The sequence below is a fragment of the Antechinus flavipes genome, chromosome 5 (genome assembly GCF_016432865.1).
Source record: "Antechinus flavipes isolate AdamAnt ecotype Samford, QLD, Australia chromosome 5, AdamAnt_v2, whole genome shotgun sequence".
Taxonomy (NCBI): domain Eukaryota; kingdom Metazoa; phylum Chordata; class Mammalia; order Dasyuromorphia; family Dasyuridae; genus Antechinus; species Antechinus flavipes.
Window position 1 is genome coordinate 89195674 of NC_067402.1, and position 27682 is coordinate 89223355.

At 32.4% G+C, this 27682-nt stretch overlaps 1 protein-coding gene across 5 annotated transcripts in view; it reads left to right on the forward strand.

The window, feature by feature from the left end:
• Positions 1 to 27682, forward strand: part of KMT2C (lysine methyltransferase 2C) — a 248676-nt gene that overhangs the window by 88533 nt on the left and 132461 nt on the right. For 4 of the 5 annotated variants that reach the window (XM_052000663.1, XM_052000665.1, XM_052000666.1 and 1 more), the window contains exons 3-7: positions 3462 to 3603; positions 6404 to 6604; positions 9993 to 10138; positions 11543 to 11652; positions 21091 to 21253. In XM_052000663.1, coding sequence (XP_051856623.1) covers positions 3462 to 3603; positions 6404 to 6604; positions 9993 to 10138; positions 11543 to 11652; positions 21091 to 21253 — 762 coding nt within the window. The remainder of the gene's footprint in view (positions 1 to 3461; positions 3604 to 6403; positions 6605 to 9992; positions 10139 to 11542; positions 11653 to 21090; positions 21254 to 27682) is intronic. The other variant, XM_052000664.1, reaches the window with a different exon arrangement.

Genomic DNA, 27682 nt, shown 5'->3' on the forward strand with positions numbered 1-27682 from the left:
ACAGTTTTCTTGTATTATTTCTTGCATTGTTGTCTCAAGGTCCTTTTTTGTTTGTTTGTTCACAAAAAAAAAAATTAGACTTTTAGGCAGTCCTTATATTTTCTTTTCTTGATCTCTTGGGTTGTTTTTTTTTTTTCTTCTTTTTTTTAATTAAAGCTTTTTATTTATAAAACATATGCATGGGTAATTTTTCAACATTGACCTTTGCCAAAAGTTATTTTTGTCTTTGAGACTATATATCTCCTTTTCAAGTTGGTTAACTTTTTTTCCCCATACTTTTCTTTTTTTCTTTGATTCCCCCCCCCCCCCCCCCCCCAAGGTCCTTGCTTGGATCTTTCAAAAATTCTTTTTTGAGTTCTATAAATTCTGTCAGGGAATTTATAAGGCAGTGAGGCACTTCATGTTTCTCTTTGGGGTAGAAGCTTTTTTTCCTTCAGTGTTGCCTGAAAGATGGATTCCCCCCTCCCCCCACAGTCATTTTTCTACCCCTAGTATGTTTATATACTAGGGTTTTGGTTTTTTTTTCCTTTGCTGATTCACTTTTTTTTTTTTTTAAATAAGAATTATTAGTGTAAGCACCTGAGTTGGGGGGCATGGTGCTTCTGGCATCACTTAATTTTCTCCTCCTTGATCGGGAATCCCAAAACAAGAGATGTTCTCTCCCCCCTCTAGCAAGTGTCCACATCCAGCAGGGTTCCTGCTCCACTGGCTCTGCATTCTTGGATGTGCTGGTACAGTGGAAAGGTGCTAGCTTTGTAGATAAGAGGTATAGTCTGTCTTTGAAACAAATTTACAGCAATACATTTGTTTTGTAAAAAAGATGTAATGTGTTCATTTGAAGTAATGATATTTATGAATAAATTCATTTCTAGAACTTTATCATAAACATATCAGATCTTAAAAAATTAACATTTTGATATTGCAAGAATACCATAAAAGAACACCCAATATGAAACTAAAACTGCTGTCATAGAAATTATGTAGTTTATCCTAAATTTAAAACAATAGAAATAAGTGTCTCTTTTTAAACTTCTGTCTTCTGTGTATTTTTAAATGTCTAATTAGCATTCTTTTCTTTTATCACTTAACTGTCTCTACTCACAAATTCCCTCCCTTTACAAACTGATTCTGGCAGTGAATAAATGTTGTTATGGAAGAGGGAACAAAAATTGAAAAGTAAGATCTAATTCTTTGGCTCTTGTTCTTTAGTTCTACCATATACATAAGTCTTGGTCAGTCCCTGGAAGTATTTTTTCCGCCATCTCATGTCATTCCTCCTATTTTATTTTTTCCTTTTTTTTCTGTTGAAGAAGTTGCCCCTCTGGACAAGGCCAGCCTTTCTTCAACATCTACTATGTTTTTCCTAAGTTTCATTCCTACTATTTTCTCTTCTTTCATTATAATCTTTGCAAATATTTCCAAATCTTCCCTTTCTTTAAACACACAAGTTATTCCACATAAACTCCTTGAGGAAGTCATTTAACTAGATAACTCTCATTTTATGATTATCCTCTCTTTACTTTGGACCCTGTTTAGTCTTTTTTCCTTTTTCCTTCTTCATGGTTCTTATGAAATTGCCCCATCTAGAACTTTCAGTGATCTCGTAATTGCTGAATATAATGGTGGTTTTTTCCTCACAATTCTGATCTTTCTTGAATATAATGTTTTATATTTATATTATCTTATTTTGAATTTTATATCCTGTCTTGCTACTGTCTGAATGACTTTTTAAACTAGGTTTTACTCTCTTTTTATACTTGTGCCTAGAGCTTATGTCCTGTAACCCTCTTTTCTCCTCATATTGTTTCATTTGATCTTATCAACTCCTATGAATTTACTTAATACTTGTGATTCCCAGATGTATCTAGCCCTGGCTTCTCTTCTATATTATTGTAATATGTCACCAAATAATTTTTAGTCATCTTGAAGTAGATGACCTATAGATACCTCAAACAGCATTTTCAAGACAGCATTTTGGAAACCAATTCATTACAAAATTATCAGTTAGTGTCATTTACATAACAGTATCATCCTTGACTTTTCACTTTTAACCACATATTCATGCATTCTATTTCATTTCTAGTCATTTTTACCTCCATAATGTCCTATTCTTTCTACTCACTCACCACTCTAGTTGATGCCATCCTTATCCTTGTCAGGACTTTTGAAATAATCATCTCATGGGTAGAGGAACGGAAGAAGTATTTATGTAGTTCCTGTTTTGCGCCAGGCACTCTGTTATTGCATTTTAAATTTTTTTGGGTAGCATTTTACAGACTTATTTGTGCCTCACAATAATCTTGTGATTATTACATTCTTTTTAATCTTCATTTTACAGTTGAAGAAAGTGAGGCAAACATAGATTAAGGAATTTACTCAACTAACAAATAACTGAAGCCAGTTTTGAACTCATGTCTTCATGAATTGATCTACTTTTTCACCACTTAACTGCCTAGATAGTTTAAATCTTCATGTCTAAAATCTCTTCTCCTATTTGGATCAGTTATTGACATTCTTTTCCTAAGGTGTAGGAGTGCCAGTGTACAACCCAGTAAATTTCTATGGTTCCTTATTACCTCAAGGGTTATATAAAGTTGTTCTTTTTGCTGAGGCAATAGGAAGCCTTAAGTGTCTGAGGCCAGATTTGAACTCAGGTCCATCTGACTTCAGGGCTAGTGCTCCATCCACTGTGCCACCTAGCTGTTCCTTATGAAGTTCTTTAGTTTACATTAAATGTTTGCTGCAACTAAGACCTTTTTTATTTTTCCCAATTTTCTTAAGCTTTCCTCCCTCTGCACACTTCAGCAATCTGGTCACACAATGATTTGCTGTTTTTAGCTTGGTAATTCACCATTCTATGTCTTTCTACTTTGTCCTGTTTCCTGTGCTTGGAATGCTCTCTTCATCATTTATTCTATTCTCTAGCTTCTTTTAAGAGAGACAAAAAAAATCATCCCTTTTCTAATATCCCATCCTCCTCCAACTCCCACTCCAGCTTTTAGCACCTTCCATTTAAAGTTACTAGTCCTTATATGCCTAGTTACTTAAAATATTGCCTCCCCTATTAAATTGAGATTATCTTAAAGAGCAGGGCTGTTCTGACATTTTGAAAATATTGTTATTGCTTAGAACAGTGCTTCACATAAAGCTCAATATATACTTATTGGTTGACTAATATAAGTGGATGAAAATATTTTGCATATAACATGGTGTCAGTGGTAGAAGCGATAATTCAGGATTTCTTTGGGGGAAAAATACTTTTAAAAACAGACATTTTCATTTTTGGTTAATTCTCACCTCAGAGGCAAATTTGAAATTTGCATGTAAGTAATTTATGGTTAATTCTTTACTAGCAGAATTATTTTATTCAAAAAATGCAGATAAATTCAGAAAAGCAAGTTTATTAGTTACTTAAATAATTAGAGAAAATAGAATCTTCTTGTGTCTGTTTTCTATTTCAGCAGAAGTTAAAGAACAATCTGCAGAAGAGGATGGTGATACAGAAGTAGATGGCAATAAGCAGCTAATACCAGCTCTCCAGCGTTCGGTGTCTGAGGAATCTACCAGCTCTACTGTTTCTGTTGGAGTAGAAGCTAAAATCAGGTTAGATGGACTATTCATGCAGTAGGACTAAATAACAAAGTAATGTTTTGGGGAAAGTTAACTGAGTTGTATAGCAAGAAGTGTTATTTTGGAAGCATGATTATAGGAGAAAGTAGAAATTCTTTGAAAACTTTGAAATTGGGCAACTACTAAATATGGAAGAGGCAGGTAAAGACTCCATTAGAGGACTCATGACTGGGAGCATGTTGGGAAAATATGGGCATTACTCCTAATTATTAAGGAGGAAAACATGTTTTTAGGCATTATTTTTAATTAGCAGGAAAATTATTAAGAGAATCTTTGGTTAAATGTGTGACTTATTTGTAAAGTTAAATTTTTTTTTTTTAATACTGGTTGATTTTAGAAAATAATTTTTTTGAAGATAAGAGCAAAGATTTATAGCTGAAAATAAATTTATGGGTACTTTTCTCCAAATAACTTCTTTGAATTTGAGTGGTATGACCAATATGATAATTAAAAATAAGTTGGGAGGGGGAAATAGTAGAACTTGACTTAGTATGTAAAATAACAAACAATTTTTAAGTACTAAAATGAAATGGACTATTATCTATCACTGTCAGTATTCAAATAAAATTTTAATTATAGGTCAAGCATGCTATACAAAGAAAATAATTTCATAAGTACAGGGCTTGACCCATTGGAGAATATGTATTGATTAAAAGTACTAGATAATTACCATTATGCCTCAGTTATAATTTAATTTAGTTTTCCTCTTTTTTCTAGTTTGCTCATTGATTTAGAAAGTCAGGCTTAATTTTTTTGCCCTTTAGAAATGAATAAATAGTTTTTATTGATATTTTACATGGTAAGATCCCAATTATGCTTCACAGATTTTTGTTACCTTGCCAATTGTGGTAACACTAGTGTCTACTTCATTTGCATCTTATTCTGTTTCTTGGATAAAGCCTTTTCTTTTCATTGTTATTGTATTAGTTTCAAAAGAAAAACAAAATGTTAAACAGTATCTTAGGAAAATCAGAGTGATTCTGTTAGTTTTTATTTAATTTTTTTTTTCATAAACATGTATAAATGAGTTCATAGTTTGGGTTAGCTTTTCCTTTATTGAATAAAGTCCCACCTTTTCTCTTCTTCCACTGATTTAATATAACCTTCCTCTCCTTTAAAAAAAAAAAGTAGCACAATACTGTTCCTCATGTTCCTTAGGTTTTTATAAGTGTTAATAACTGCTGTTTATAAGAATTAGTTTACAATCACTTACTAAGGATGTGATTGTCACTAAGCATTGTGTTAGAAACTGAGAGGACATAGCAAAATTGAAATTTCATGTCCTCAAATAGCTTAAGTTTATTTGGGAGAGAAATATGTACAATATCTAGAAAGTAATATTGGTAGGAAAGATTGGTCAGGAAAATGCTTCATATTGAAATACAAGCTTTAGTGTAGTCTTAAAGGAACCTTGAGTAGCTAAATGTTAGGGAGAACACATTTTAGAAATGAATAAAGGCCATTATATTGGCATGGAGAATGGTTATGGGGTGTCATGTGTGAAGAGCAGTAGGAAAGTTGAATTGACATACCAGAGAGAATGTAAAAGGAATTTATGCAACTAACTAAATAAGGCTGAAAAGATTGATTGGGGCCAGGTTGTGAAGGGCTTTAAATTCAAAGCAAATTTATATTTGACCCTAGATATAATAGGAGAGCTGCAGGATATTAATTGACTTACTTGCTTTACTTTTATATATTGAATGCTTGAAGCTGTTTTTGAGCTCATTCTCTTCCAGGTTCCAATCCTCTAATTCTCTCTGCTACCTAGTTACCTTGTGACAGAGCAAAGGATAATAACAAAGAGTGAGTTCAGTGAGGGAGGGAAAAAGGGAAGAGAACCAAAAGATAACAATAGCACAGAAATTCAGAAAAATGGCAATATATCTAGGAAGTAAAAATAGTCTCTGTCAGAGGTTAATGGAAAAGTCAAGAAATAAGATTATTGAGAAAAGATAAGACTATCAGATTTGGAAATTAAGTAATCTTTTTTTTTTTTTTGTAACTTTGGAAAAAATAGGTATAGTTGAATGATAAGTTTAGGCATATTGCAGAAGAGTGAAGAGTGAGAAAGGTGTAGACAATAAATATATAGATTTTTCTAGGTTTATGAAAGAAGAAAGGGAGGATCATAGTTTGAGGGTATGGGAACTTTCTCATTCTTTCTTTACTCCTCCCCTAAAGTAGAGCATTTTGTTAAATAGCTGGGAAGGAAGAGAGATTGGGAAAGTTGAAGAGATTTTAAGGGTGGAGATGTCTAAGTGGAGATAGGATGACTTAGAATCAAGGACTAATTTTAGACATAAGTACCTATAGCCCTTTTTATCAGAAATTTCAGTAAAGGTCGGGAAAATGGTGGTATTAAAGGATTGTGAGATATATAAAGGGAGCAGTAGGTTTATGTACATTTTGGGTCATACTTTATCTTTTTTCTAATTTTCTTGAAATTTCCCATAAAATAATATTGTAGATTACTTTTTTTTTTTTAAACATGGGACAATTAAGCATTAATTGTATAGAGACTTAATGGACTTGATATGATGTTCTCTACCATGCTTTCACATTTATCTTGTGAACTGAAATTACTAATTTATTGAGTGGATTGTCTGTGTGGCCCTTGGTGTAAGTGTGTGTATGTATGTATAGATGTATGTGTGTGTATTATTGGCTTAGGTTCTCAAAAACAGATTTTTATCCTTATTCTCCCCTCTCCCACCCAAATTCTCCCTCCCTCCCCCACAAAAACACTCACCTGTTACATTTTTCCTATCAGTGAGCAACTATGCGCTTTTTGTTACTGTGGTGAAAGAAGCTCATTAGGACAAGGAGAATTAAAACAGTTTAGTCCAACACCAGAATTCATCACAGCTTGGAAAAAGCAACCTCTGAACAAGAAGGATATTGGGGACAACAGCGATGGAACCAGTGAAAAAATACAAAACTCGGTGCCACGTAAACAAAGAGGACAGAAGAAGTAAGTTAGAATTTTTGCAAATTTTGGTGATATCGGTTTTTACTTATTGTTTTGCGTGTATTTGTGTGTATCTCTGTGTGTGCTCATACACAAAAACAAAAATGTGTTCTTTGCTAACCGTTTTTCCTCTTCATCACTTTAATCTTTTCTCAAGGTGGGTTTTTTTTTTTTTAATTAAAAAAAAATTCCTTTAGTGCTTTTTGACAAACTAGTCATAATCACAAACAGCCAAACAGCATATGGTTATAACTAAACTGAAGAGTAAAGGTTGTTAAGTTAATTGAATGTGTAGAGATAGATCAGTGAAGCTAACATTTTAAATGGTAAAGAGAGAAAATTGATTATGAACTGCTTCTCCTCATCCTCTCCTTCGACCTTTAATTTTTATTAAATAGAGTGTTACATATTATGCAGAGAAGAACTGCTTTGTGCTTGATGATTTTAATGTTTCATGGCTGCTTTTTGGATTCTATCATAATACAGTGCTATGTATGTTTTTATTTCATAGGTATACTATAAATTCCTTATTAAAATGTTAGTGGAAGTAAATAGGAAGTTTTATGACAGTCATCTTACTGTTAGCATATAGATTCCATTGAACTATCTGATACTATAGATGTATGTAGCCTGTGATACATAGTTTTGCTTGGAATAACTAACCAGCGCTTTCCTTTTAGCATGATGATCTAATCATCACCAAGTGCTGTGCTGAGTAACATCCAAGCATAAGTACTAACTCGGTCTTGGTGTTGTCATTATCTGACTGGTTTTCTAGCTTTGGACTGCTGTCACCACCGGAAGAGAAGTAATAAATGAAAGAGTTTTAAATGATTTTAGAGTGTTCCATAAGGAACTAGAAAAGTCCTTATGAAAATGAAGTGGCACCTAGATTTGCTACAGTAATGTATATTATGGGTATTAGAAATTATTCAGTCTTCTTCAGATAGGGTGTAGTTTATTTATAAATACTAGTTCACTGAATGACAAACGATAGCTGCTTCATCTAGAGATATTTTGGTAAAAAGCCATTAGTGTATATCAGAAAGGCATTTGGGGGTGGAGTGTGAGGGCACTATTTTTTCTTGTTTTAATTAATCAACTAATAATAAGCATCTACATGCCAGGCTTTCTGCTAGGTGCTTTTCACAAAAGATATTTCTTAGCTAAGAACTAAACAGAATTACTAGAACTATGTTCAGCTAAATAGTATATAAATAGAAGAAAGTATGTATCATATAGGTTATACTTGTTAAATGAAACTTGAGAAATTGTTTTGTCCAACATTCATTAACAGATGAGGCTCAGAAAAGGAAAATTGCATCATGTATACAATTATTACCTTGCTTAAGATCACTCACTAACTGATAATCTTTGGATTTTTACCTAGATCCTTAAATTCCAAATTCAGCATTCTTTCTGTTTTTATAAGAATGGTTATTAATGTAATTTTAAAAATGGCATTAATATACAAATTCCTATTCATTTATAATGGATTTGATTGTTCTATAAAAATTTGATTGTATTTTGTGTGAATGCATGTGTATATATCATTTACCTGTGGTTTGTCTACATCTATAAGGAACTCTTAGTTTTAGTTTGTTTTTTAAATTTATATAAAACATAATATTATTTGATTCATATTACCAGATAGTTGTAATTTTTGGCAAGACTTTGTAGGTAACCTGAACAACTTCCTATTATAGTAATTCATCCTTTTTTCCTATTATTTTTTATCTATGAAGTAGTACTTGATATTTTTATGGTGAGTCGCCTAAAAAAAGTCAGTTGGAAAATAAGGAACTGATGAGAAAAGGAGTGTAGAATATTCCATATACCATCACTTTTGATCCAACTCTTTCCCTTACCCTTTTAAGATTAAGAATTATTATTTTTTTTTGGGGGGGGTAGAGGAAATGAATGGGGAAAGAGCAATAGTGAGAAAATAAAATGGAAAGGTTGAATTGCATTAAAATTAGTTACTTTATGATTTTTGTAAGCCCTTGAAGAAATAAATGATTGGCTCATGGAAAATTAGTTTGTCTATGTCACTTTTAATAAAGTGCCATAATGATCTTTTAAAAAAAAAATCAGATATAGTATTTTTTAAAATACTTGATTTTCCCCCAATTACATATATAGACAATTTTTACCATTTAGACTGTCATCAGTTCTTTCTCTAGAAGTGGATTTTCATCATTGGGCTTTACAATTGTCTTTTGATCATTACTTTCTTTGTTGTTCTTGAACTTTTGTTTCTTAAATGAGTTTTTTCCTAGTTCCATAGAAAGATAATTTATTTTTTTTGGTCAATTTGATATCATACTGAGTAAGTAAATTAATTTAATAGGATTGCCATTTTTATAATATTTGCTTTCCTATCCATGAGCAATTGGTATTTTTCTTAGGTTCCAGTATTAATATAGTGGTCACCTTCTTGACTTTTGATTTGTAATAAAATAGTGTAATGATTGGTAAAGAAAAACATGTTAATTGAAAAAAAATTACTTGTCATAAGTAGTTATAAAAATTTCATTTTGTATCTTATTTAAGCTTTTGATAAGTTGGAATTTTTTATGTTTATAGATTGAACTTGTATAATTTAGTTTTTAAGAAAATTATTTAACTTGATTAATGTGTGTCTTTGATAGGTTATTGATATTCATGTTGAGAATATTGATGGATTGTCCGTATTGTGGGTGGGATTTGTTATTACATTAAATGGGATGCTGTGTTATACCTAGTATAGTTTTCAAGATTTAATATTAAGGGCTGTGATTTTCATTATATTAAAAAATTTTTTAAATATGAAATCTTGAAATTTTATGGTTTTGGAGCATAACAGCATTTATACTTGGTTCATCATTTCTGGTTTTTTGCCTCCGTTCCTCATTTCCTGAAAATGGCTTATCAGCAACATTATAATTTTTTCTGCTTTTAACAGGAAAACCACTTTCAACATTTTAGACTCTTTAGTTTTATTTTTGTTGGATTTTATTATAAGTAATAATTCTGTTACATAAGATGCACTTGCTGTTCTCGTTCTCTCTCTCTTTCTCTCTCCCCCTTTCCTTCCTTCTTTGCTTGTTCTTATACTAGTATACTTTTATACTGTATACTTTTTAGTATCTCAGATGGGATTTATGGTCCACATTTTTTGTTGCCACAGGATTTCAACAGCCTAGACTCATAATAGAGGTGTTATTTTTGGACAATTCAGTTCACTTTTTAATACCTCATTTTCCTCAGCTATCTTTATGGAGTTGTTGTGATTATCAAATGAGATATTATTTGTGAAGATTTTGGGCTAGTGATCCATACATAGTAGGCACTAAATCAATAGATTTATGCATCATCATTATCACCTTATATTTCTTTTTTACTTTCACAGAGACCGATCTCCTCGACAGAATGTAACATATGTAAGTGTGAGCACCCAAACTTCTTCAGATGATCAGACTGGTAAATTGTGGGACGAACTCAGTCTGGTTGGCCTTCCAGATGACATTGATTTCCAAGCCTTATTTGAGTCTACAGGTAGGAACATTTTGATTTGCCCTATGATTTATGTTGAATTTCAGAATACAGAAATAATCTTATATTATAGAAAGTATAAGTACTTATTTTTATTACTGAGTGAATTCCCAGTGAATATAAACAAAATAATTCATTAATGAATTATTATTCTTAATTCAGTAAATCATGTGTTCATGATATTAATATTAATTTTAATTTGACCTACTATTCAGATATAAAAGTCATGTATTTTTTGGATATTTGATTTTAATCTTGGTTTTTAATAGTATATGCTACATTGTTTCCTCTATCAATAATATAGTTTTAATATTACTTCTAACTTGTACCAAATTACTTATGGGCAAGAATTATATTTTCCATCCCATCTGCCTCTTTTAGTCTGATACTTTGAAAACTGACTAATTAGTATTTACCAATTAATTGAAGTAAAAAGTTGCTTTAGTGAAATAGTTTGTTATGGTATTCTTTTTATTTCTTACTTGACTTCTGAATGCTTCAAATGTTGTAGTAGTTGGTTTTTAACATTGCTTATTTGAAATTCAAGAGCTGATAAAACTTGCAAATTTGGAAAATTTAAGCTAGTCATGGATATTTTCCTTTAAAAGTTTGTAAATAAACAGAAAATATGCTTGCACAGTTAGTGGCAAGTGAAACTTGAATTTAATTTTGAACAAATGTTAAATAAGTTTAAGTTAATGCAGTTTATGTTTTAGTCAAGTAACGGTGTGAATAATCTGGAGTTGAATTTGTAACCTTGGCAATCAGCTAAAATGAAACAAAAAATTTTACAAGTATCTCCATGAAGCTAAAGTAAATGTAACAAATTTCATGCAATAAAATATGTATGTTAAATTTGTCTCATACTTCTGTTACCTTTTGACTCTTACTTTACATAGAATTATAACAAACTTTACCTATTTGTCAGCTGATTGCTGGAGAGTAATATTCCTGAGTAACAAGTAACAGCAACAGAAGACAGATTAATGTGATAATTGATAACTATAACATAGCAATATTAGTTTTTTTTTGGTGTAAGAACAGATAGCACTCTATACCTGGCTCTATTGTGTCAAAATGCACTGATTTTCTTTTTTATAGATTATCCATCTGTAAGAAGTTAGTTTAGGCTTTGTATTGAGTTAAGTGAATACACATACACGCACACACACTCATTCTCACACACACACACACACACACACACACACACACACACACACACACACACACGAAATCTTTAAACACTTTGTGTTAACCCAGCAGATTTACTCAACCAGAACACTTATTTATTGTTTTGAGTGCTTGAAGTCAACTTGATCTGATATCAGTAGGATATGAAGTTTTTACTTTACCACTTGTTAAATTTTGAAGAAATATACTTAAAGAATTTTACTTACAACATTTCAGGTCATTTTTGGGCTCATCACCGTTGTGCAGAATGGTCTCTGGGAATATGCCAGGCTGAAGAACAGGCATTAATGAACGTGGACAAAGCTGTTGTCTCAGGGAGCACAGAAGTAAGTTGACAAAGCAATTAACTTACTAAAATATCTTCATTGTAGCTATATTTGTGACCAAACAATATATTCTTATTATGATGATGATAAATTGTTTATTCTGCATGTAATTTTTATTTCATTAAGTATAATAAAACATGTGTATCTGTGTATTTGTCTTAGTAGACAATTTACAATTCATTTTTGCCATTTGATTTCATGCCAAGATAATGTCATTTTACACATTCTATATTTTTGTAAAAGCTTTTACTGTGGGATTTTCAAGTATTTTCTAAATCAGTACAAGAATCACTGAACTGTCTGAAATCTATAAAGACGGTTATTTGCTTATTTGCATTTGAAGGTGTATTTGCTATTAATCAACTGGCTATATCTTGCAAATGGAAAAAAAGAGAATAGCAAGTACATTAAAAATGCACATTTTGGGTCCAAAGCTAAAATGAAAAAGGGTAAAAGTTTTGAATATATTGGTGAAAATTTATAGGCTTTAGGTTACACTATTCAGATATTTAATGAGAAAACATTTGTTCTACCTTGCTCCAAGGTCAGAGATCTGTACTCCCTTCTGATGTTTATTGAGGCATGTCTTATTTCTTAGCTACAGGTATCAAGCCTTAGTCTCTTCTGAATGGCTTATTGGACACTTCAAATTGGATGTCTTGCAAGCATTTTAAATTCAACATGTCCAAAACAGAAGTCTGTCTCTTGAAACCCATACCTCATCTGAATTTTGCTACTTTAGTTGAAGCTACCACTGTTTTTCGTGGTTTACAACCTTAGATTTAGCCATGATACTCTTCTATATCCCTTAACCTTAATCCTCATGCCTGTACTACTCTGTCCTTAGGAATCAAATTTGACAGGTGTTCTTCATTTTGTTTAATTAGTCTTTCTAATACAGTGTTCAACAACTGTGTTAGAGTTATTACCTTTCACTTGATTTCTTATGAAATCCTTTAAATTGGCCTTTCTCTAGCTCAAGTCTTTGTTTTTCATTCCATTCTCCAAACCTGCCATTGTGATTTTTTTTTTTGGGGGGGGGGACAGATTTGCCACTCATGCTAAATTGTGACAAATCTGTATTACTTTGAGAATAAAAAATAAATATTTTGTTAAAATTTCCCCCTTCATACCTGCAAAATTAAGCTCTTTTTTTCCTCACACAAGACAGTTAATCTTCTGTTTTTTTTTTTTTTTTTTTAAATGTTCATTATTCTCCCTGCTTGGAATGCATTCTAACCTTAAAAATCACTCATTTCTTTCAAAGCTATGGTCTTTTGCCCTCCTTTGCTTACTTTCTGTCCACAAATTACCTTGTATTTACTTTCTGTATTCTTATATGTGTACTTACACAAATCTTCTGGTAGAAAATGAACTTCTTGAGGGTAGTATCCTACCCATAAGTGTCCGCTAAGCATATGTAGTAGATAACTAATATGAGTTTTTATTTATAGAATAATTTTGTTGGTTTTGACATAGCATAAGCTTTATGTTTTAAAAATTTAAAAAAATTGATTTAATTTTACTTTTGATTTGTTTTGATTTAATTTTACTTTCTGCTCCCAGTTTCTAGTTTCATTTTCCCTATCTCAAGGAAAGACGTAAGATACATTACAGCTATATGTAGTTGAATAAAATTAGTTAGCATTGATTTTTTTTTTAAATTTTATTTAATAATAACTTTGTATTGACAGAATCCATGCCAGGATAATTTTTACACAGCATTATCCCTTGCACTCGCTTATGTTTCGTTTTTTCCCCTCCCTTCCTCCACCCCGCCCCTCCCCTCCCCCCCAAGATGGCAAGCAGTCCTATATATGTTAAATATGTTGCAGTATATCCTAGATACAATACTTATTTGCAGAACCGAACAGTTCTCCCGCTGCACAGGGAGAATTGGATTCAGAAGGTAGAAATAACTCGGGAAGAAAATCAAAAATGCAAATAGTTCACATTCATTTTCCAGTATTCCTTCTTTGGGTGTAGCTGTTTCTGTCCATCATTTATCCAATGAAACTCAGTTAAGTCTCTTTGTCAGAGAAATCCACTTCCATCAGAATACATCCTCATACAATATCGTTGTCGAAGTGTATAATGATCTCCTGGTTCTGCTCATCTCACTTAGCATCAGTCCATGTAGGTCTCTCCAAGCCTCTCTGTATTCATCCTGCTGGTCATTCCTTACAGAGCTATAATTTTCCATAACATTCATATACCACAATTTACCCAGCCATTCTCCAATTGATGGGCATCCATTCATTTTCCAGTTTCTAGCCACTACAAACAGGGCTATTAGCATTGATATTTAACAGGAAATTTTGTTGTGGTTTTAAGAGAGAAGATAATTTTTGACTGATGGTTATTCTGCAATATTGTTACTGACTAGCAGAAGTACTCCTAATTCTGGAGTTGTTGCCCCCTTTATCCCCTGCAGAAGATGGAAAATTATGGGTATGGAAGAATGAGAGATAATGCAGTTCAAGGGTGATTATATAATTTCTAATGCGAGTAAGGCAATCTGGGCTCACTACATACCACAGAGATAGCTTTTATGTAGGAGGATTAGTCTAATTTTATTACTGTTGACAAAATTTCTGTAAAGTTGCTATGTATATATACATTTATATGTGATATTTAGGTTGTTATGGCAGAATTATTCACGTACTTTGTTGTCTAGGCAAAATTTCTTCCCCTATTTCTCACACATGACTTTCAGGGATAAGTCTCTGTTTTGACATTGGTCATCTCCCATGTATCTTATCCTATATGCATGCGTTCACATATATTTTGTTTATCATTTGGTTTTTTAAAAATTATTATTATTATTTTGTTTACTGAATTGGGTCTGGATGAGAATTTTTTCAGAAGAGAAAATTTGATACCCATATTAATATAATTATAACAGCTTATTTTATGACAGAAATTAAAACTAGGGAAATACCTATTAAATGGAAAATGTCTGAAAAATGTAATGAGAACTATTGTTCTCTAAGAAATAACACAGAACAGTGGCATTAGCTTTGTAAAGAAATTTAACTGAAAGGATTAGAAACCTATAATAAAGGATTAAAATGTGATAATCTCAAAATATAGAGTAAAATGTGATTTAAAAAAAAACTTTGCTAGTGGGAGTATTTGTTTTGCTTGACTATTTCTATTTTTTAGGAGAATTTAGGAGAGGGGAGACTATTTACAGGACTCTTCATTCCAGGGATTGAGAAGTTATTGAAGAATTTTTAAAAAATACATAGTAAACTGAAGGAAGGCTAGAAAGTGACAAGCAGCTGTGCAGATTTTATGTTGACTTACATCATTAAAAAGAAAAGCAATTCACTGTATTGGGTTGAACATTCTTTTTCTCTTTTTTGTTTTTAAAAGTAAACAGAACATTTTAAAGATGGATTAAGGCCATGGCCAGGATGGGGTGGGACAGTGATGGTGGAATCTGGAGAAAAGTCAGTATTGTCCAGTTGATCAATATTTGTAAAGAGATTGACTTGATTGAAATGAGGATACTACAAGTATTAGAATTTTCAACCTAACGCCAGTGTTTGTCTTCCTCATTTCAATTCCTTGATTTGAATAACCAGATGATGACCCTATGTTTGCAATAAGAGAGGGGGAAATGATCTACCTCTAAGTTTTGAATGTGCTTTAATATGTGCCAGGTACTGCACTTTATACACTTATTTTGTTTTATAATCACAACTAACCTGGGAGGTTCATGTTATTATTATCCCTATTTTATAGGTGAGGAAACTGAGGCAAATAGAAGTTATGTACCTTGCCCAGGCTCCCACACAGGTATTTGAAGCCAGATTTGGATTTGAGTCTTCCTGACTCCAGACCTGGTGTTCTATCTTCAGTATTAGACTAGTCTCAAACACATTTTGTGTTTTCTCCAACTTTATATTCTTTTCATTGGCAAGTACTTTATTTTCTTCATGTTTTCCCTTGCTATCTATTTCTAAAATCCAAACCAAATTTTTGCTTTCCTTTTTAAGCTTTTCCAATTTTCTCCCTCCCCCACCCAAGTTGTTAGTGGTTTCCATCCTGACCATAAAAGCATCTTTTGGGAGGTGGGTTTGGAGGGAGGGCAGAAGGAGGTCAGAGTTAAGTGACATGCTGAGGGTCACCACATTTGAACTCAAGTCCTCCTTATTTCCTGATAATTTAAAAGCACTTTTTCTTCTTTGTAGGACTAATTATCCTATTGTCTTTATTTTAGATATGATCAATTGATTTAATTATCGGAGGCTACCAGCCTTTCTACCCATTGGCACTTTTATTTTCTTGTTTAATTAATTTTTGGGAAAATCCTTTTTATTCAAATTAAAGCTTTTGACCTTGAATTATTTAATGTAAGCAATGTCTGCTATCTTTGAGAAAATATTCTTGAATTTGTTTTTGCATTTTTTTTTACTAGATTGACAATCTTAAAGTTTCATACTATATGTGATTTTTAAATACAGAATTTGTTTAGCTTGCAGTTGATGGGTGATTAAAAAAGCTTTAGGGTTGATGTTATTTCTATGTATTTAAGGATTTTTTTCTTTTAGTTCTCCAAGATTAGTTTATCCTGGCATAGTCACATTTGTGAAAAACTGATTTTCAAAGTCCAGACTCACAGGACGTTCCTTGGAGGCCATTTAAAAATTCATTTTGAGAAATTCTTCAGTAATTGTTTCTCATAGTGAATTTTTGAATTGCTTTCCAATCTCAAAGAGCCTTATGCCAGTCAGTAAAAACCTTTGTTGGTTCCTTAGATGATCTTTTGAATGGTAACTAGTAACTTTAAAAAACTTTAAATGGCAATGCATCACTTATTTGTTTGCCTCCTCCCCACCTCCCCCCCATTAAAAAAATTTTTTTTTTTTAATTTTAAGCTGGTTCTAGATCATTTTTTGAAAAGATGGGAGAAACAGCATGTTGTGTGTCCGACATTTGTGTTGGAGTTTGTCAGACTTGGGTCCAAATTCTATCTATATCAGAATTAGTAGAGAAATATGAGCAGTTTGTTAGTTTGTTTATTTTTGTGAGAGTCTTAAAGGATGCTCAGCTATTTAGCATCAGAACTAGAATGAGACTTCATTCTTCATTCCCAATCCAGAGCTCTTTTGCTGCTGTTACAGGTCTCTTATTTTATTGTTACTTTTAGATTATGTGATTCTTTGTAGCTTTTCTTTCATTGTTTTAAATTAGGGACTTGGTGAAGATATTGATGAGAGAGACATGGTTTAATAAAACTCTGTAGGTCTACCCCCAAAGATTATTTAAGTCTAAACTCTGAAAGGTTGCTTTACAAAATATTTTCCAAATTCACATTTTTACCAGTCGTGTACTAACATGACTATTGCTTTTTTTTTTTTTTTTTTGAATCATCACTATTTTTCTGGGTATGACCAAAAACCTTGAGGGTATTTATATATTTCTTTGATTATCAGTGATTTGGATTTAATAGTTGAAGGTCATTTGGGAAGTTATATAAAAGGAACGGCTACAATTTGCTATCAATTGCCTCCTATATGGCCAAGCACTATTGTAAGACCTGTATAAATATAATCTTATTTGAGCTTTACAATAATCTTCTGAAGTAGGCTCCCATTTTATGGAAAAGTGTAGAAAGAAGCTAAGTGATTTGTGCTGGATTATGTACCTTGTCTGAGGTAGTATCAGCTCCGTGATTTCTAGTTCTTCTGTCCATTCTCTGTGGCCTATAGCTGAGAGAAGAGTTTCATTTGAGTGGTGGGGTCTGAAAGCAGTTGTATATGGATTATATAGATTGGAGGTTTAAGAATGCAGTTAATTTGTATGTATGACACTAAGAGTTTTCTTTGAAAGAAAAAGAGACAATTCTTTGAAGAGATGGTGGAGTCCTGTGAGGGAATGGGTGTGTGTTAAGCATTGTGGAAATATTAGTATGCCAAAAGGAAAAGACTGCAGATTGGAGAACTATGCATAAACTCCTGTGGTTGATGGGATTGAGCAGAAGCTGAAGCATTGACCTCTGCAAAGTGAAGAAGTATCTCTTTATTAGAGAAGTGAACAAAAAATGAAGATTTGAGGATAAGGTAAAGGATTTTTGAGGTTTAGAATAGTAAAGCACAGTAGTGAATTTAGAATTGAATTTAGAATTATCCTGTGATTCCCCCCCCCGGTCCCTTTTGCCTATATTAAGCAGTATGTGAATGAGATAGAGGGTAAGAGGAAGAGGAACAGTTTGAGTTTTGATTTATGTCATTGTGCTGTGCTAAATATACAAAGAAAAGTAAAAAAATAGTCTCTTCCTTCAAGGAATTTACTATCTAATGAAGGTGAAGTAAGTTTTTAGTTATACTTATGTCTGTGGCAGGAATGGATTTTTTGATAGCCTTGGAGGTGGATGTGATACTTAATTACACCTTGTTAATGTATTCTAAGAACCTATAAATGGTGGCTATGTTTTTATTGTAGAGGAAGATTGTGAGCTAAGTGTGAAGCACCTTAAGAAATCAGAGATCTGGCTGGTATTGATTGCAAAAAAAAAAAAAATAGTATTCATAGTATATGTATGATAACTCTTGGAATAAACCTCATAAGAGGAAAGTTTCAGTCTGTAAGAGTGGCTGACAGAGTCTGGAAATGTGAAAGCAAGGAATTATACTTGCTTTCTATTTTAGCCTAGTATTTATGATTGTTTAGAGAACTAATAAAGTAGAACTATTTAGTATGCAAGAAAAAAGGGTCTGTTTTTGTATTAATGAAGGTACAAACAACAACAACAACAACAACAACAAAAAGAGGTCTGTGATTGAGCCCTTCCAGAAGGTACTAGGGAATGGGAAGTAGAAGAGAATGTAGAATATGATAGGGTGAGTTTTATACTGGAGGGAAACATCAGATTTTATCTGATTGAGGAAGTGCTGGAAGAACTGCAGTGATAAGAAAAATCTGAAAAATTTCACTTGTACATGAGAGCTCACGTGCGTGGATACCCACCCACCCCTTGTAATATAAGAATGACCAGATGATAGGTGTTCCTGACCTCTAATGTCCTGTAATATGTGGTCAGTATAGTTTTTCTCAACTTGTAGAAGCTCCTTTTATTCTTTCAAGCCTTTTGGCAGCATAGAAATGCTATTATTGTTATTTAGGTCTTTAGATAGTAGAGTCTTCTCAGACCCTTATAGTCTATATTGATTTTACTTTCCAAAATTCTGTAACTTTTTTTTGAAATTTTTGAAATTGATCTTGCAATTAATCATGCTACCTTTTAACATTCTTTGTGGTGTTATTTTTCTTTGATATTAATAGTTGCTTAATTTTTCATGAATCTTGCAAGTTCCTTAACAGAAGTCCATTATTTATATCTCTTATAGCCCGTTCTGAGTTCAGAGACAGAAGTGATATAGGTGTGCATGATGTGTGTTTGTATCATAGGCATGTCAGAAATCTTTTGATTTTTTTAAAAATAGATTTTAAAGTAGCTTTTTATTTTATTAGTCATTATTCCATAAGCCATTTTTCATTATGTCTGGTGTCTTTGCAAAGGTCAAAAAGAATTCCAGATATTCTAGTCCTAAATTTTTGGGTTGTTGATTAGTACATTATATGTAACAGATTTCCCTTCCTTTATGTGTGGGACAGTATAGACCATAAAAAAAAGTCAGTGACTCTCAGAGTAAGGAAAAGCAAAAAGGATCTGTTAGGATCTTTTGAGCAAGAGCATCTTCATCTGATAAAGTGTTTGTTAGCAAAAGCGGGGAGAACAAAGCATAAACTCCAGGATCATGAGATTAAATAGAATAGGAGTCGTCCTTCCTCCCCCCCAAAAAAACCAAACCAAAACCAAAACAAAAAGCCTTTTCTCCCATTGTTTCAGAGTTCTGGCTTACATTTTAATTTCCATAATTAATTCCACAATTCAAAATTCCACAGTCTGTCCCAGAAACAAGACTATAAATCAATAATAATAAACTCTTAATTTAAATTTCCCTAAAGAACTATACAAACAGATATCTTTGGATAAGAGAATTCAAAGCCACATCACCTTTAAAAGAAGCTGCTAATTAAGAGGTGGTGGGAAATAGGAGGGGACAAACTTGCAACTTTTTAGCTAAAGCTCTATTTGTTGACTTAATATAAAGTCTCAAGTCACAGTAGGTGACTTAAGGCTATATTCCCATGAGAATATCTTCATGCAGTTAATTCCACACAATTAAATACCAGCTGCTTTTTGTTACCTAAATAGTTACTATCAAATAAGTTAGAAGGGTTCGATTAATTGTAGTTAGAGCATTGTATCAGGCTTTTAGCATCTTTGTATAGTATTATTAATTAATACATAAATTGGGATAGTTTTTGTTACAAATGTAATAAATCACTGATGTTTGTAAAATGAAACAGGCAGAGGTTTAGTTTATATCTGTTTCATTATTTCAGTATTGAATTGATTTTATATATATACATATATAAAACCACTTTTGGTTTCAAGTCATTTATTTGATAAATTACTATCTGAAATACACAAAAATGGAAATTTGAATAAGCAGTGTCCTGTCAACAAGTTGCTTCCCTCTCTCCAAGGGAATGAAATCAAAAGTGAAAAAGTGTCTTGCTAGCATCTTGTTAAGGGGTTTTGGATAAAAGAGAATAAGCTTATGTTTGTATCATATCTAATGATCTACATATATCACTTTTCGTATAATAACCCTTTGGGGTAGATAGTTCATGTATTGTTTACACCCATTTTAAAGATGAAGAAATTTTAAAAAATCAAAAAACTTCTTTGATCCCCCCCTTCCCCCCCCACCCCCCCCCCCCACCCACCCACCCACACACACACAGTATCATTGGGATTTAAATCTGTTTTTTCTACTTTGTGGAAACAGAGAGAAAATAAAAACACCTGCAATTTCTTGATTTCACTTGTTCTTACTCTTTATTCTTAAAACATTCTTTCAGATGTTTATTAGATGCATTTATGATGCTTTAGCAATGGACTTTGTTGTTGTTGTCATTGTTGTTTGTTTTTGTCAGGCAATTGGGCTTAATTTATTTGCCCTGGGTGACACAACTTGGAAGTGTTAAGTGTCTGAGGCTAAATTTGAACTCTTCCTGACTTTTGGGCTGGTGCTTTATTGCTTGGGCCATCCAGCTGTCCCTGCAATAGAATATTTTAAATAGTTTGTTGTTGTTGCTGTTTATTAAATAAGTCATAAACATCTGTCCTTTATTAATTTTTTAAAAATGGGGATGCCATTAATAACACTGTGAGCCACTAGTAAAATAATCCCTGGTCTGAAGAATCATCTCTTAAATTCTTTTGCATAGGTACTGGAGATTTAGTTCTTAATTTGTTTTAGTGATAGCTTGAAAAGAAGTGATTCTTTCTAGACCTCTAATTTTAAGTGTTTGTCAAAGTTTTAAAAGGAGATTTCTTTTCCTTCCCACTTTCAGCGATGTGCATTTTGTAAGCACCTTGGAGCCACTATCAAATGCTGTGAAGAAAAATGTACCCAGATGTACCATTACCCTTGTGCTGCTGGAGCAGGCACTTTTCAGGATATCAGTAATTTCTCCCTTCTTTGTCCGGAACACATTGACCAAGCTCCTGAAAGATGTAAGTATATTATTATTTAAAAAACATTAAGACCTCATATATATTTATATCATTTTCAGTATATGTATTTTCAGAATAGTAATCAGAATAACATTTTTACTTTTTTCCATTCTTTTCACTTCTTAAGATACATATTTATTGGGTTACTATTTATTCCTTTATTCACACTCACTATTGATAGCTTGCTTTGTTTCCATTCTTTTAAATCCAACACAGCTACATGTTTAAGTAATCCTTTTTTCCCACAGTTATATAAATTTTATTCTTCTAATCTAGCTAGAACAATTTTATGAGACTAAATTGTAGTAAACCTAGATAAAGTGTATTTAACTTTTAAATTGCTTTTATAGAACTAAAGAATAATGCTTTACTTTTTGTCTACTTTCATTTGATTAGAAACTATCAATTAAATCTTGAGTCTTTTCCATGTAGCACTTCTATGAATTCTTGAAAATAAGCAAATTTCATTTACGAATGTTTTACTTTTATCTATGGTTAGTTTTAAAAATTTTATCAGAGTTGTTTGTATATCTTCTGTTACATATAATAAATATATGCATATCTATATCTGTACATATATATATATATTATTGTGTGTGTGTGTGTATGTATCAGTGGAGGGAAATTTTTTGTGTTTTCCAGTTGCATTCAATTGCTTCTATCCTGATATTTTAATAGTAGGACCATCTACAAATTAGCATAATTAGTTGATTTCTGTTTAAGAAACTATTCACTTTCATTATGCATTCAATAAGCCGAGTTTTTCTGCCCAATTTTTGGGCAGAAAAATCCCCTCCTCGGCTTATACTCGAGTCACTAGATAAAACATGTGTAAATATCCTTTTGAATGCCCCCCTGCTTTGTAGTATAGAGTGCGAGTGCCGACTGTGATACTACAGGGCTGGCTGTTGCTACGGTGATGCGGCTATTCCTGTAGTATCACAGTCGCTAACCAGACTGTATACTAATGCTGGCAACCGCTCTACATACGTCTACCGGCACCCGCTCTCCTCCTCTGCGGGCACCGGTGCGCTACCTAAACCTACTGATATAAGTTTTCCCAGATTTTTGGGTTAAAATTAGGGGCCTCGGCTTATATTAGGGTCGGCTTATACTCGAGTATATACGGTAATTAGCTAACTATTTACCCAGAGATAGAATAACAATCTCCTACATATAAACTCACAGAGACATAGACATTGTTTTGAATTGGCAGAGTCCTTTTAACTGTTTAGTCTAAAAAACATTTCACTGACTTTTCTCATCTAGGAAAACAATAATCACATTGGCCTGAAAACTGACCAGATTTTGCTTCCTGAATGGTCTTCTATTCCTTATTATTATTATTATTATTATTATTATTAGCTGAGGCAGTTGGGGTTCAGTGATTAGCCCACACAGTTAGGCAGTGTTAAGTGTCTGAGGTTAGATTTGAACTCAAGTCCTCCTGACTTTAGGGTTGGTGATCTATCTACTGTGCTACCTAGCTAGCCCTATAATTATTTTTGACAGAAAACAAACAAAAAAACAAAGAAAAGTTTACGTGTCTTTGGAAAGGAATCTCTCCAACATGAAAAACTCAGATCTTTAAACATGTCCTATTCACTTTGTTTTCATAATTGGGTAATGTTGTAACCTATTCTCACTTCTCACTGATCTATTATCCTTTCCTTCATTTTCATCATTGGAAATGTATGCTGTCTTTCTATTACCTTCTTTTTTACATTAGGTAATGTTAGCACTTGACTAAAAATTTTCATCTTTGTTTTCCTCCTTTCATTCTTAGTGATATTTGCTTTTACATTATCTCTCATATAGGCAGCTCAGTCATGAGAGAATGATTAAATACCTTGTTCTCTTGATGTCAGTGATTCAGCCTCAGTTATATGAAGATGATAACATTCTAGATGTTATGGAAAAAGTAATGTTTTAAATCCAAGATTTCTTTTCAATCCCATTTACCATCACATTTCTGACACATATGCTAAGAATAGTTTATACCATCGTAGGAAAGCTAATCATTTTATTTCTCCTATTGTAAGGCCAGAGAAACTGAGCAAGACAGAGATTAGAGAACAATTCAATAGTTTATTAATGGGAGAGATTTACTGGGACCAAATGGATCCATGATTGGTTCCAGGGCTGAAAAAGAATCCAGCCCTCAGTATCAGGACAGCAAGATTTTTATAGGATAATAAGAACAGTGACATAATGGGGAAGGTACTGGATGGGGATAACCTAATTGGGGGAGGCACCTAGGATGACACAATGGAGGGAGGTACTGGAGAGGTTACCGATATTCTAATGATGTCTAAAATGGTTAGACCTTTATCCTGTCAAACATTAAGGAATGATTATAGCCTAAAGATATAAAATCTTCATCTCATCAAATATTAAGAGGGAAAGGTTATAACTTGAGGCAGAGTAACTAAATAGGACAATTGGAGAAACTGGGTCAGGACATTAAAAGGGAACTGTGGCATAACACTACTTTTTAATCTTTTAGTCCTTGGCTCTTCTTGACTTTCTTGACCTACTTCAAAGTTTTTGATTCCAACATCAGTTTCTTTAAGACATAATGATGCCTTTTCTGTTATTCCACCATCTTATTTACCTGTTTTCATCATCTGTATCATCTATCATGCAAACCTCCAATATTGAATCTCCTGAATCATTCCTAGTATTGCTAGAAGAAGCCTTACCACTGGATGAGTTCCATTACAAAATTATTCAGTCTGATCTTTGCTATTGCTCATCTAAAAAAATCTATAAAGAAAATCAAAAGCTAGTTAGGTTATCCTTTTTCATTTTCACACATTTATTAAAGGTACTTCTATTTATCCTTCAAATGTCCCAGTTTTAAAGTCTGAGGAATTTAGAATTTATTAAAGAATTATTTTTTTTATATCTTCTTTACTTATATTTTTCTTTCTATTCCTTCTTACTCCACCTTACTCAGAATGCAGGCCTTTATCATTCATAAGGTTGTTTTTAGTTCAGCATTTTGCATTAGATTCGTAGCTAATAGTTAACTTAGCCCTTGAAGGCTTACAGTTTTCTTTTTCTGAATTATCTCAGTTTATTCTCTGTACTATGCTACTAAACAAATGCTAGTATTATTTTCTTATTCTAGATAAGGAAAATAAGATTGAGAGAAATGAGGTGCTCAAGATCTTAGTTTTCCAAGTATCTAAAAAAAAAGATTTGAACTCTGTTCCTTTTGAATTAAATCTAGTGTTGCTCATTACTTCAGTTAACCTTAGTGTACTATTTTCTCTCCTTCCCACATATTATATCCCTTCCATAATACCAAGTCATATTGTAAGACATTGTCATTTTAATCTTTATACATGATCTCTGTTGTATTTAATATGCAGTGATCATGTGTTCAGAGTCCTTGGAAATTATTAATATGCTACCAGAATGTCAATTCTTGGTGATGATTATAATGTCATAGTAAATTAATTCTCCTGATGACCATTTAAAGGCCCCTTGTTCTCATAATTCTTTTTATGGGATTTCTTAAAGGTTGCTTGAAAAGAAGACATATTCTGGAAAGTTATACCAATTTGAAAGCTTTCAATTCAATCCTTACTTTATAAGGGAATGCAATCATCTTAGCCAGGTGGCATTTTAGCACATATTCCTGCTATAGTACCAACACTACCACTATCACAACTTAGTACTACTTTTTATTCTCTTTTTTGCTTCCTCTCAGTATCCAGGTAGGCACTATTATTATCTCTGTTTTGCAAATTAGGAAGCCTGTGGGAAGTGAGTTTGTCACATGTCCAGACTGACTTTGAATTAACTTCTTCAGGACTCTTAATCTACTGTATTTTATATCTCTATCTCTTGTCATTTAATTTATATCATCATCAACAAATGAGGATTATGTAGAATATTTATTCTTGAATTATTTCCATAATATTGTGTTGTAGCTAATCAACCTTTCTACTTTTAAATCTGTAGTAAAAAGATTAGAGGATTAATTTTGAGTCTGAGTGAAGGCCATTAGTCTTAATTCCAAAGATAGAATTTTAATTGAAATTTTAAAGGAAGCTTGGGAAAGAATATTGGGTGGTGAGGGAGCAGTGGTTCAGGCTTAGAAATGAAAATCTTTTGGAATCATCAGATGCAGTGTCTTTTCTGAGTAGCAGGAAGGAGACTAGATCACAAAGTAGGTGGAATTGAGTAAGGTTTTTAGATGAATTGCAAAGTCTAGGAATACAGAAAGAATTCTGGAATGGTGGTGAGAAAGACAGAGAAATAGAAAAAGATAGCAGGTAAAGGAGAAAGAATACAAATGTAGAAAATTACTATGGGAAATCTAGGGTTTATATTCAGAGGAAGATTCTGAGATTTTAAAAAAAAAAAGGTTCTCCTATCCAAAAGAGTAATATTTAAATGGTTACTTACCCAAAAATGAAATTATAGAACTCAAAAAAGACCTTAAAAAATCAAATGAGGCAGATTGAAGAAAACATTTTTAAATTTTTTTTAAAAAAAGTACAATCTAAGAAAAAAAAGATTTTGAAAAGAAAATCAAACAACTAGAAAAGGAGAGCCAGTATCTTTAAGAAGCAAATGACTCTTTGAGAATTAGATTTGTACCAGGGGAAGCCAGGGACTAATAATAAAATAAAATATAAAGAATGAAAAAGTTGATAAGCATGTAAAACATCTCATAAGAAAACCAATACATCTGTAGATGATGATAGATTAGGAAGAGAAAACATAAGAATAAGGCTAGTAATGCAAAAAATAATCAAAGAAAATTATCTTGAAGTATATGTGTGTTGGTGTCAGGGTGTGTGTGTGTGTGTGTGTGTGTAAAATATATCTGTGCTTAATTGTAACCTGGTTGGGGTGATTGGTAGGGAGTAAAAAGGGGCGGGAGGAGAGATAGAATAAAATAAAAAGTGTACAGTCCAGAACAAATGGACAAGGAAATAAAAGATGGACAGTTCTGAATACAGCGTCTTCTATTATTATATATGCTTTTTTGAAAAAGAAATTTATTGCTGCATATTTTGAATCTTTTAAGTTCTGCTGAGTGTGTGCCAAATTTTTTCTTCTTCTATTTCATTTTTTAATCTGGTATTTAAATTTTAAATAAATGCATTTTTTTAAACAAACAAACAAATAAATGAATGCATTGTTTAGGACAGTGGACAGGTTATGAAGTGCTTTGAATACCAAACAGATCCTGGAGGTCTTGGGGACTGCTGGAGTTACCCGATCTTTGGCAAGATTAATTTATTATACTTGGAAGTTGATTTGAGGATTAAAGAGATTGAAGGGGGATTGAGGTTAAGGAGATGAATTAGACAACTCTAACAATTTATAAGACTGGCATTGATGAGATGCCATACTAGTTGCAGTGACAAAGGAGAGAAGGTAGCATATATGAGACGCATTGAAAGGTAGAATGGTCTCCAATTGACAGCAAGTTAGATTGAGTAAGCAAGAGTTAAGAGGCCAGAATGTTGCCTGGGTTATAAGTCTTGATTTTGTAGGGAAAGATAATGAAGTCAAATAATTTGTAAATCTTAAGGGGAAAAAAAAAAAACTTTATGCAGATATAAATAAGAACAATAATTCAGATACTTTAAAGTTACTTTTTTAAACCTATAAAATTCAATGAAAATATAAACAAGTAAAAACATATGTATATACATATATCTAAAACATTAATATGGGTGATATGTAATGTAGATTTCTTTTCTGATTTAATCTTTTTTGATATTAGAGGACAATGGTTATTACCCCTACTTCCCCTCCCTCCAGTTCTACTGCTGATCATTGTTATTTAGTGTATAATCTTTTGTTTCCTATCTCTGCCAAATCTTTTACTTTTCTTCTATCCCCACTCTTATCCCCCTGTCCTTCCTTTTTATTCTTTTCCCTACCTTTTCCTTCTGTCTTTATCCTATTCCCATTAATGTATACACCTAATCACACTATGTATTCTGCTATACCTTACCTTTCCCTATCCCTTCCTCTTTTATTTTTTTGGAGGGTGTTACATTCTTCTCTGGTTGTGTGCATGCACACACATATGTCTGTATGTTTGTATTTATGTATATATTGTTCCTCTTTAACTTGAAGCAATTCAGAACTACCAACTCTTTTCCTCCATTTATTTCCTGTGTGATTCTTGCACTCATACCTCATTCACATAATATAAATACTATTTTTATCTTTTCTCATGTGATTTTGCTTTAGAGTCACATGATATCAGTTCTACCTCAGTCTTTATTTTGGACTACCCACTTACTAATGATAATCTTAGGCATGTAGTTTACATTTCAACATATAAAACATAAACAGTTATTGAGTCCTCTGAAATTAGTTTTTGCTGTTGTCTTTTATGTCAGATTTTCCATTGAGTTCAATTCTAACAAAATCCTGAAAATCCGACAGTTC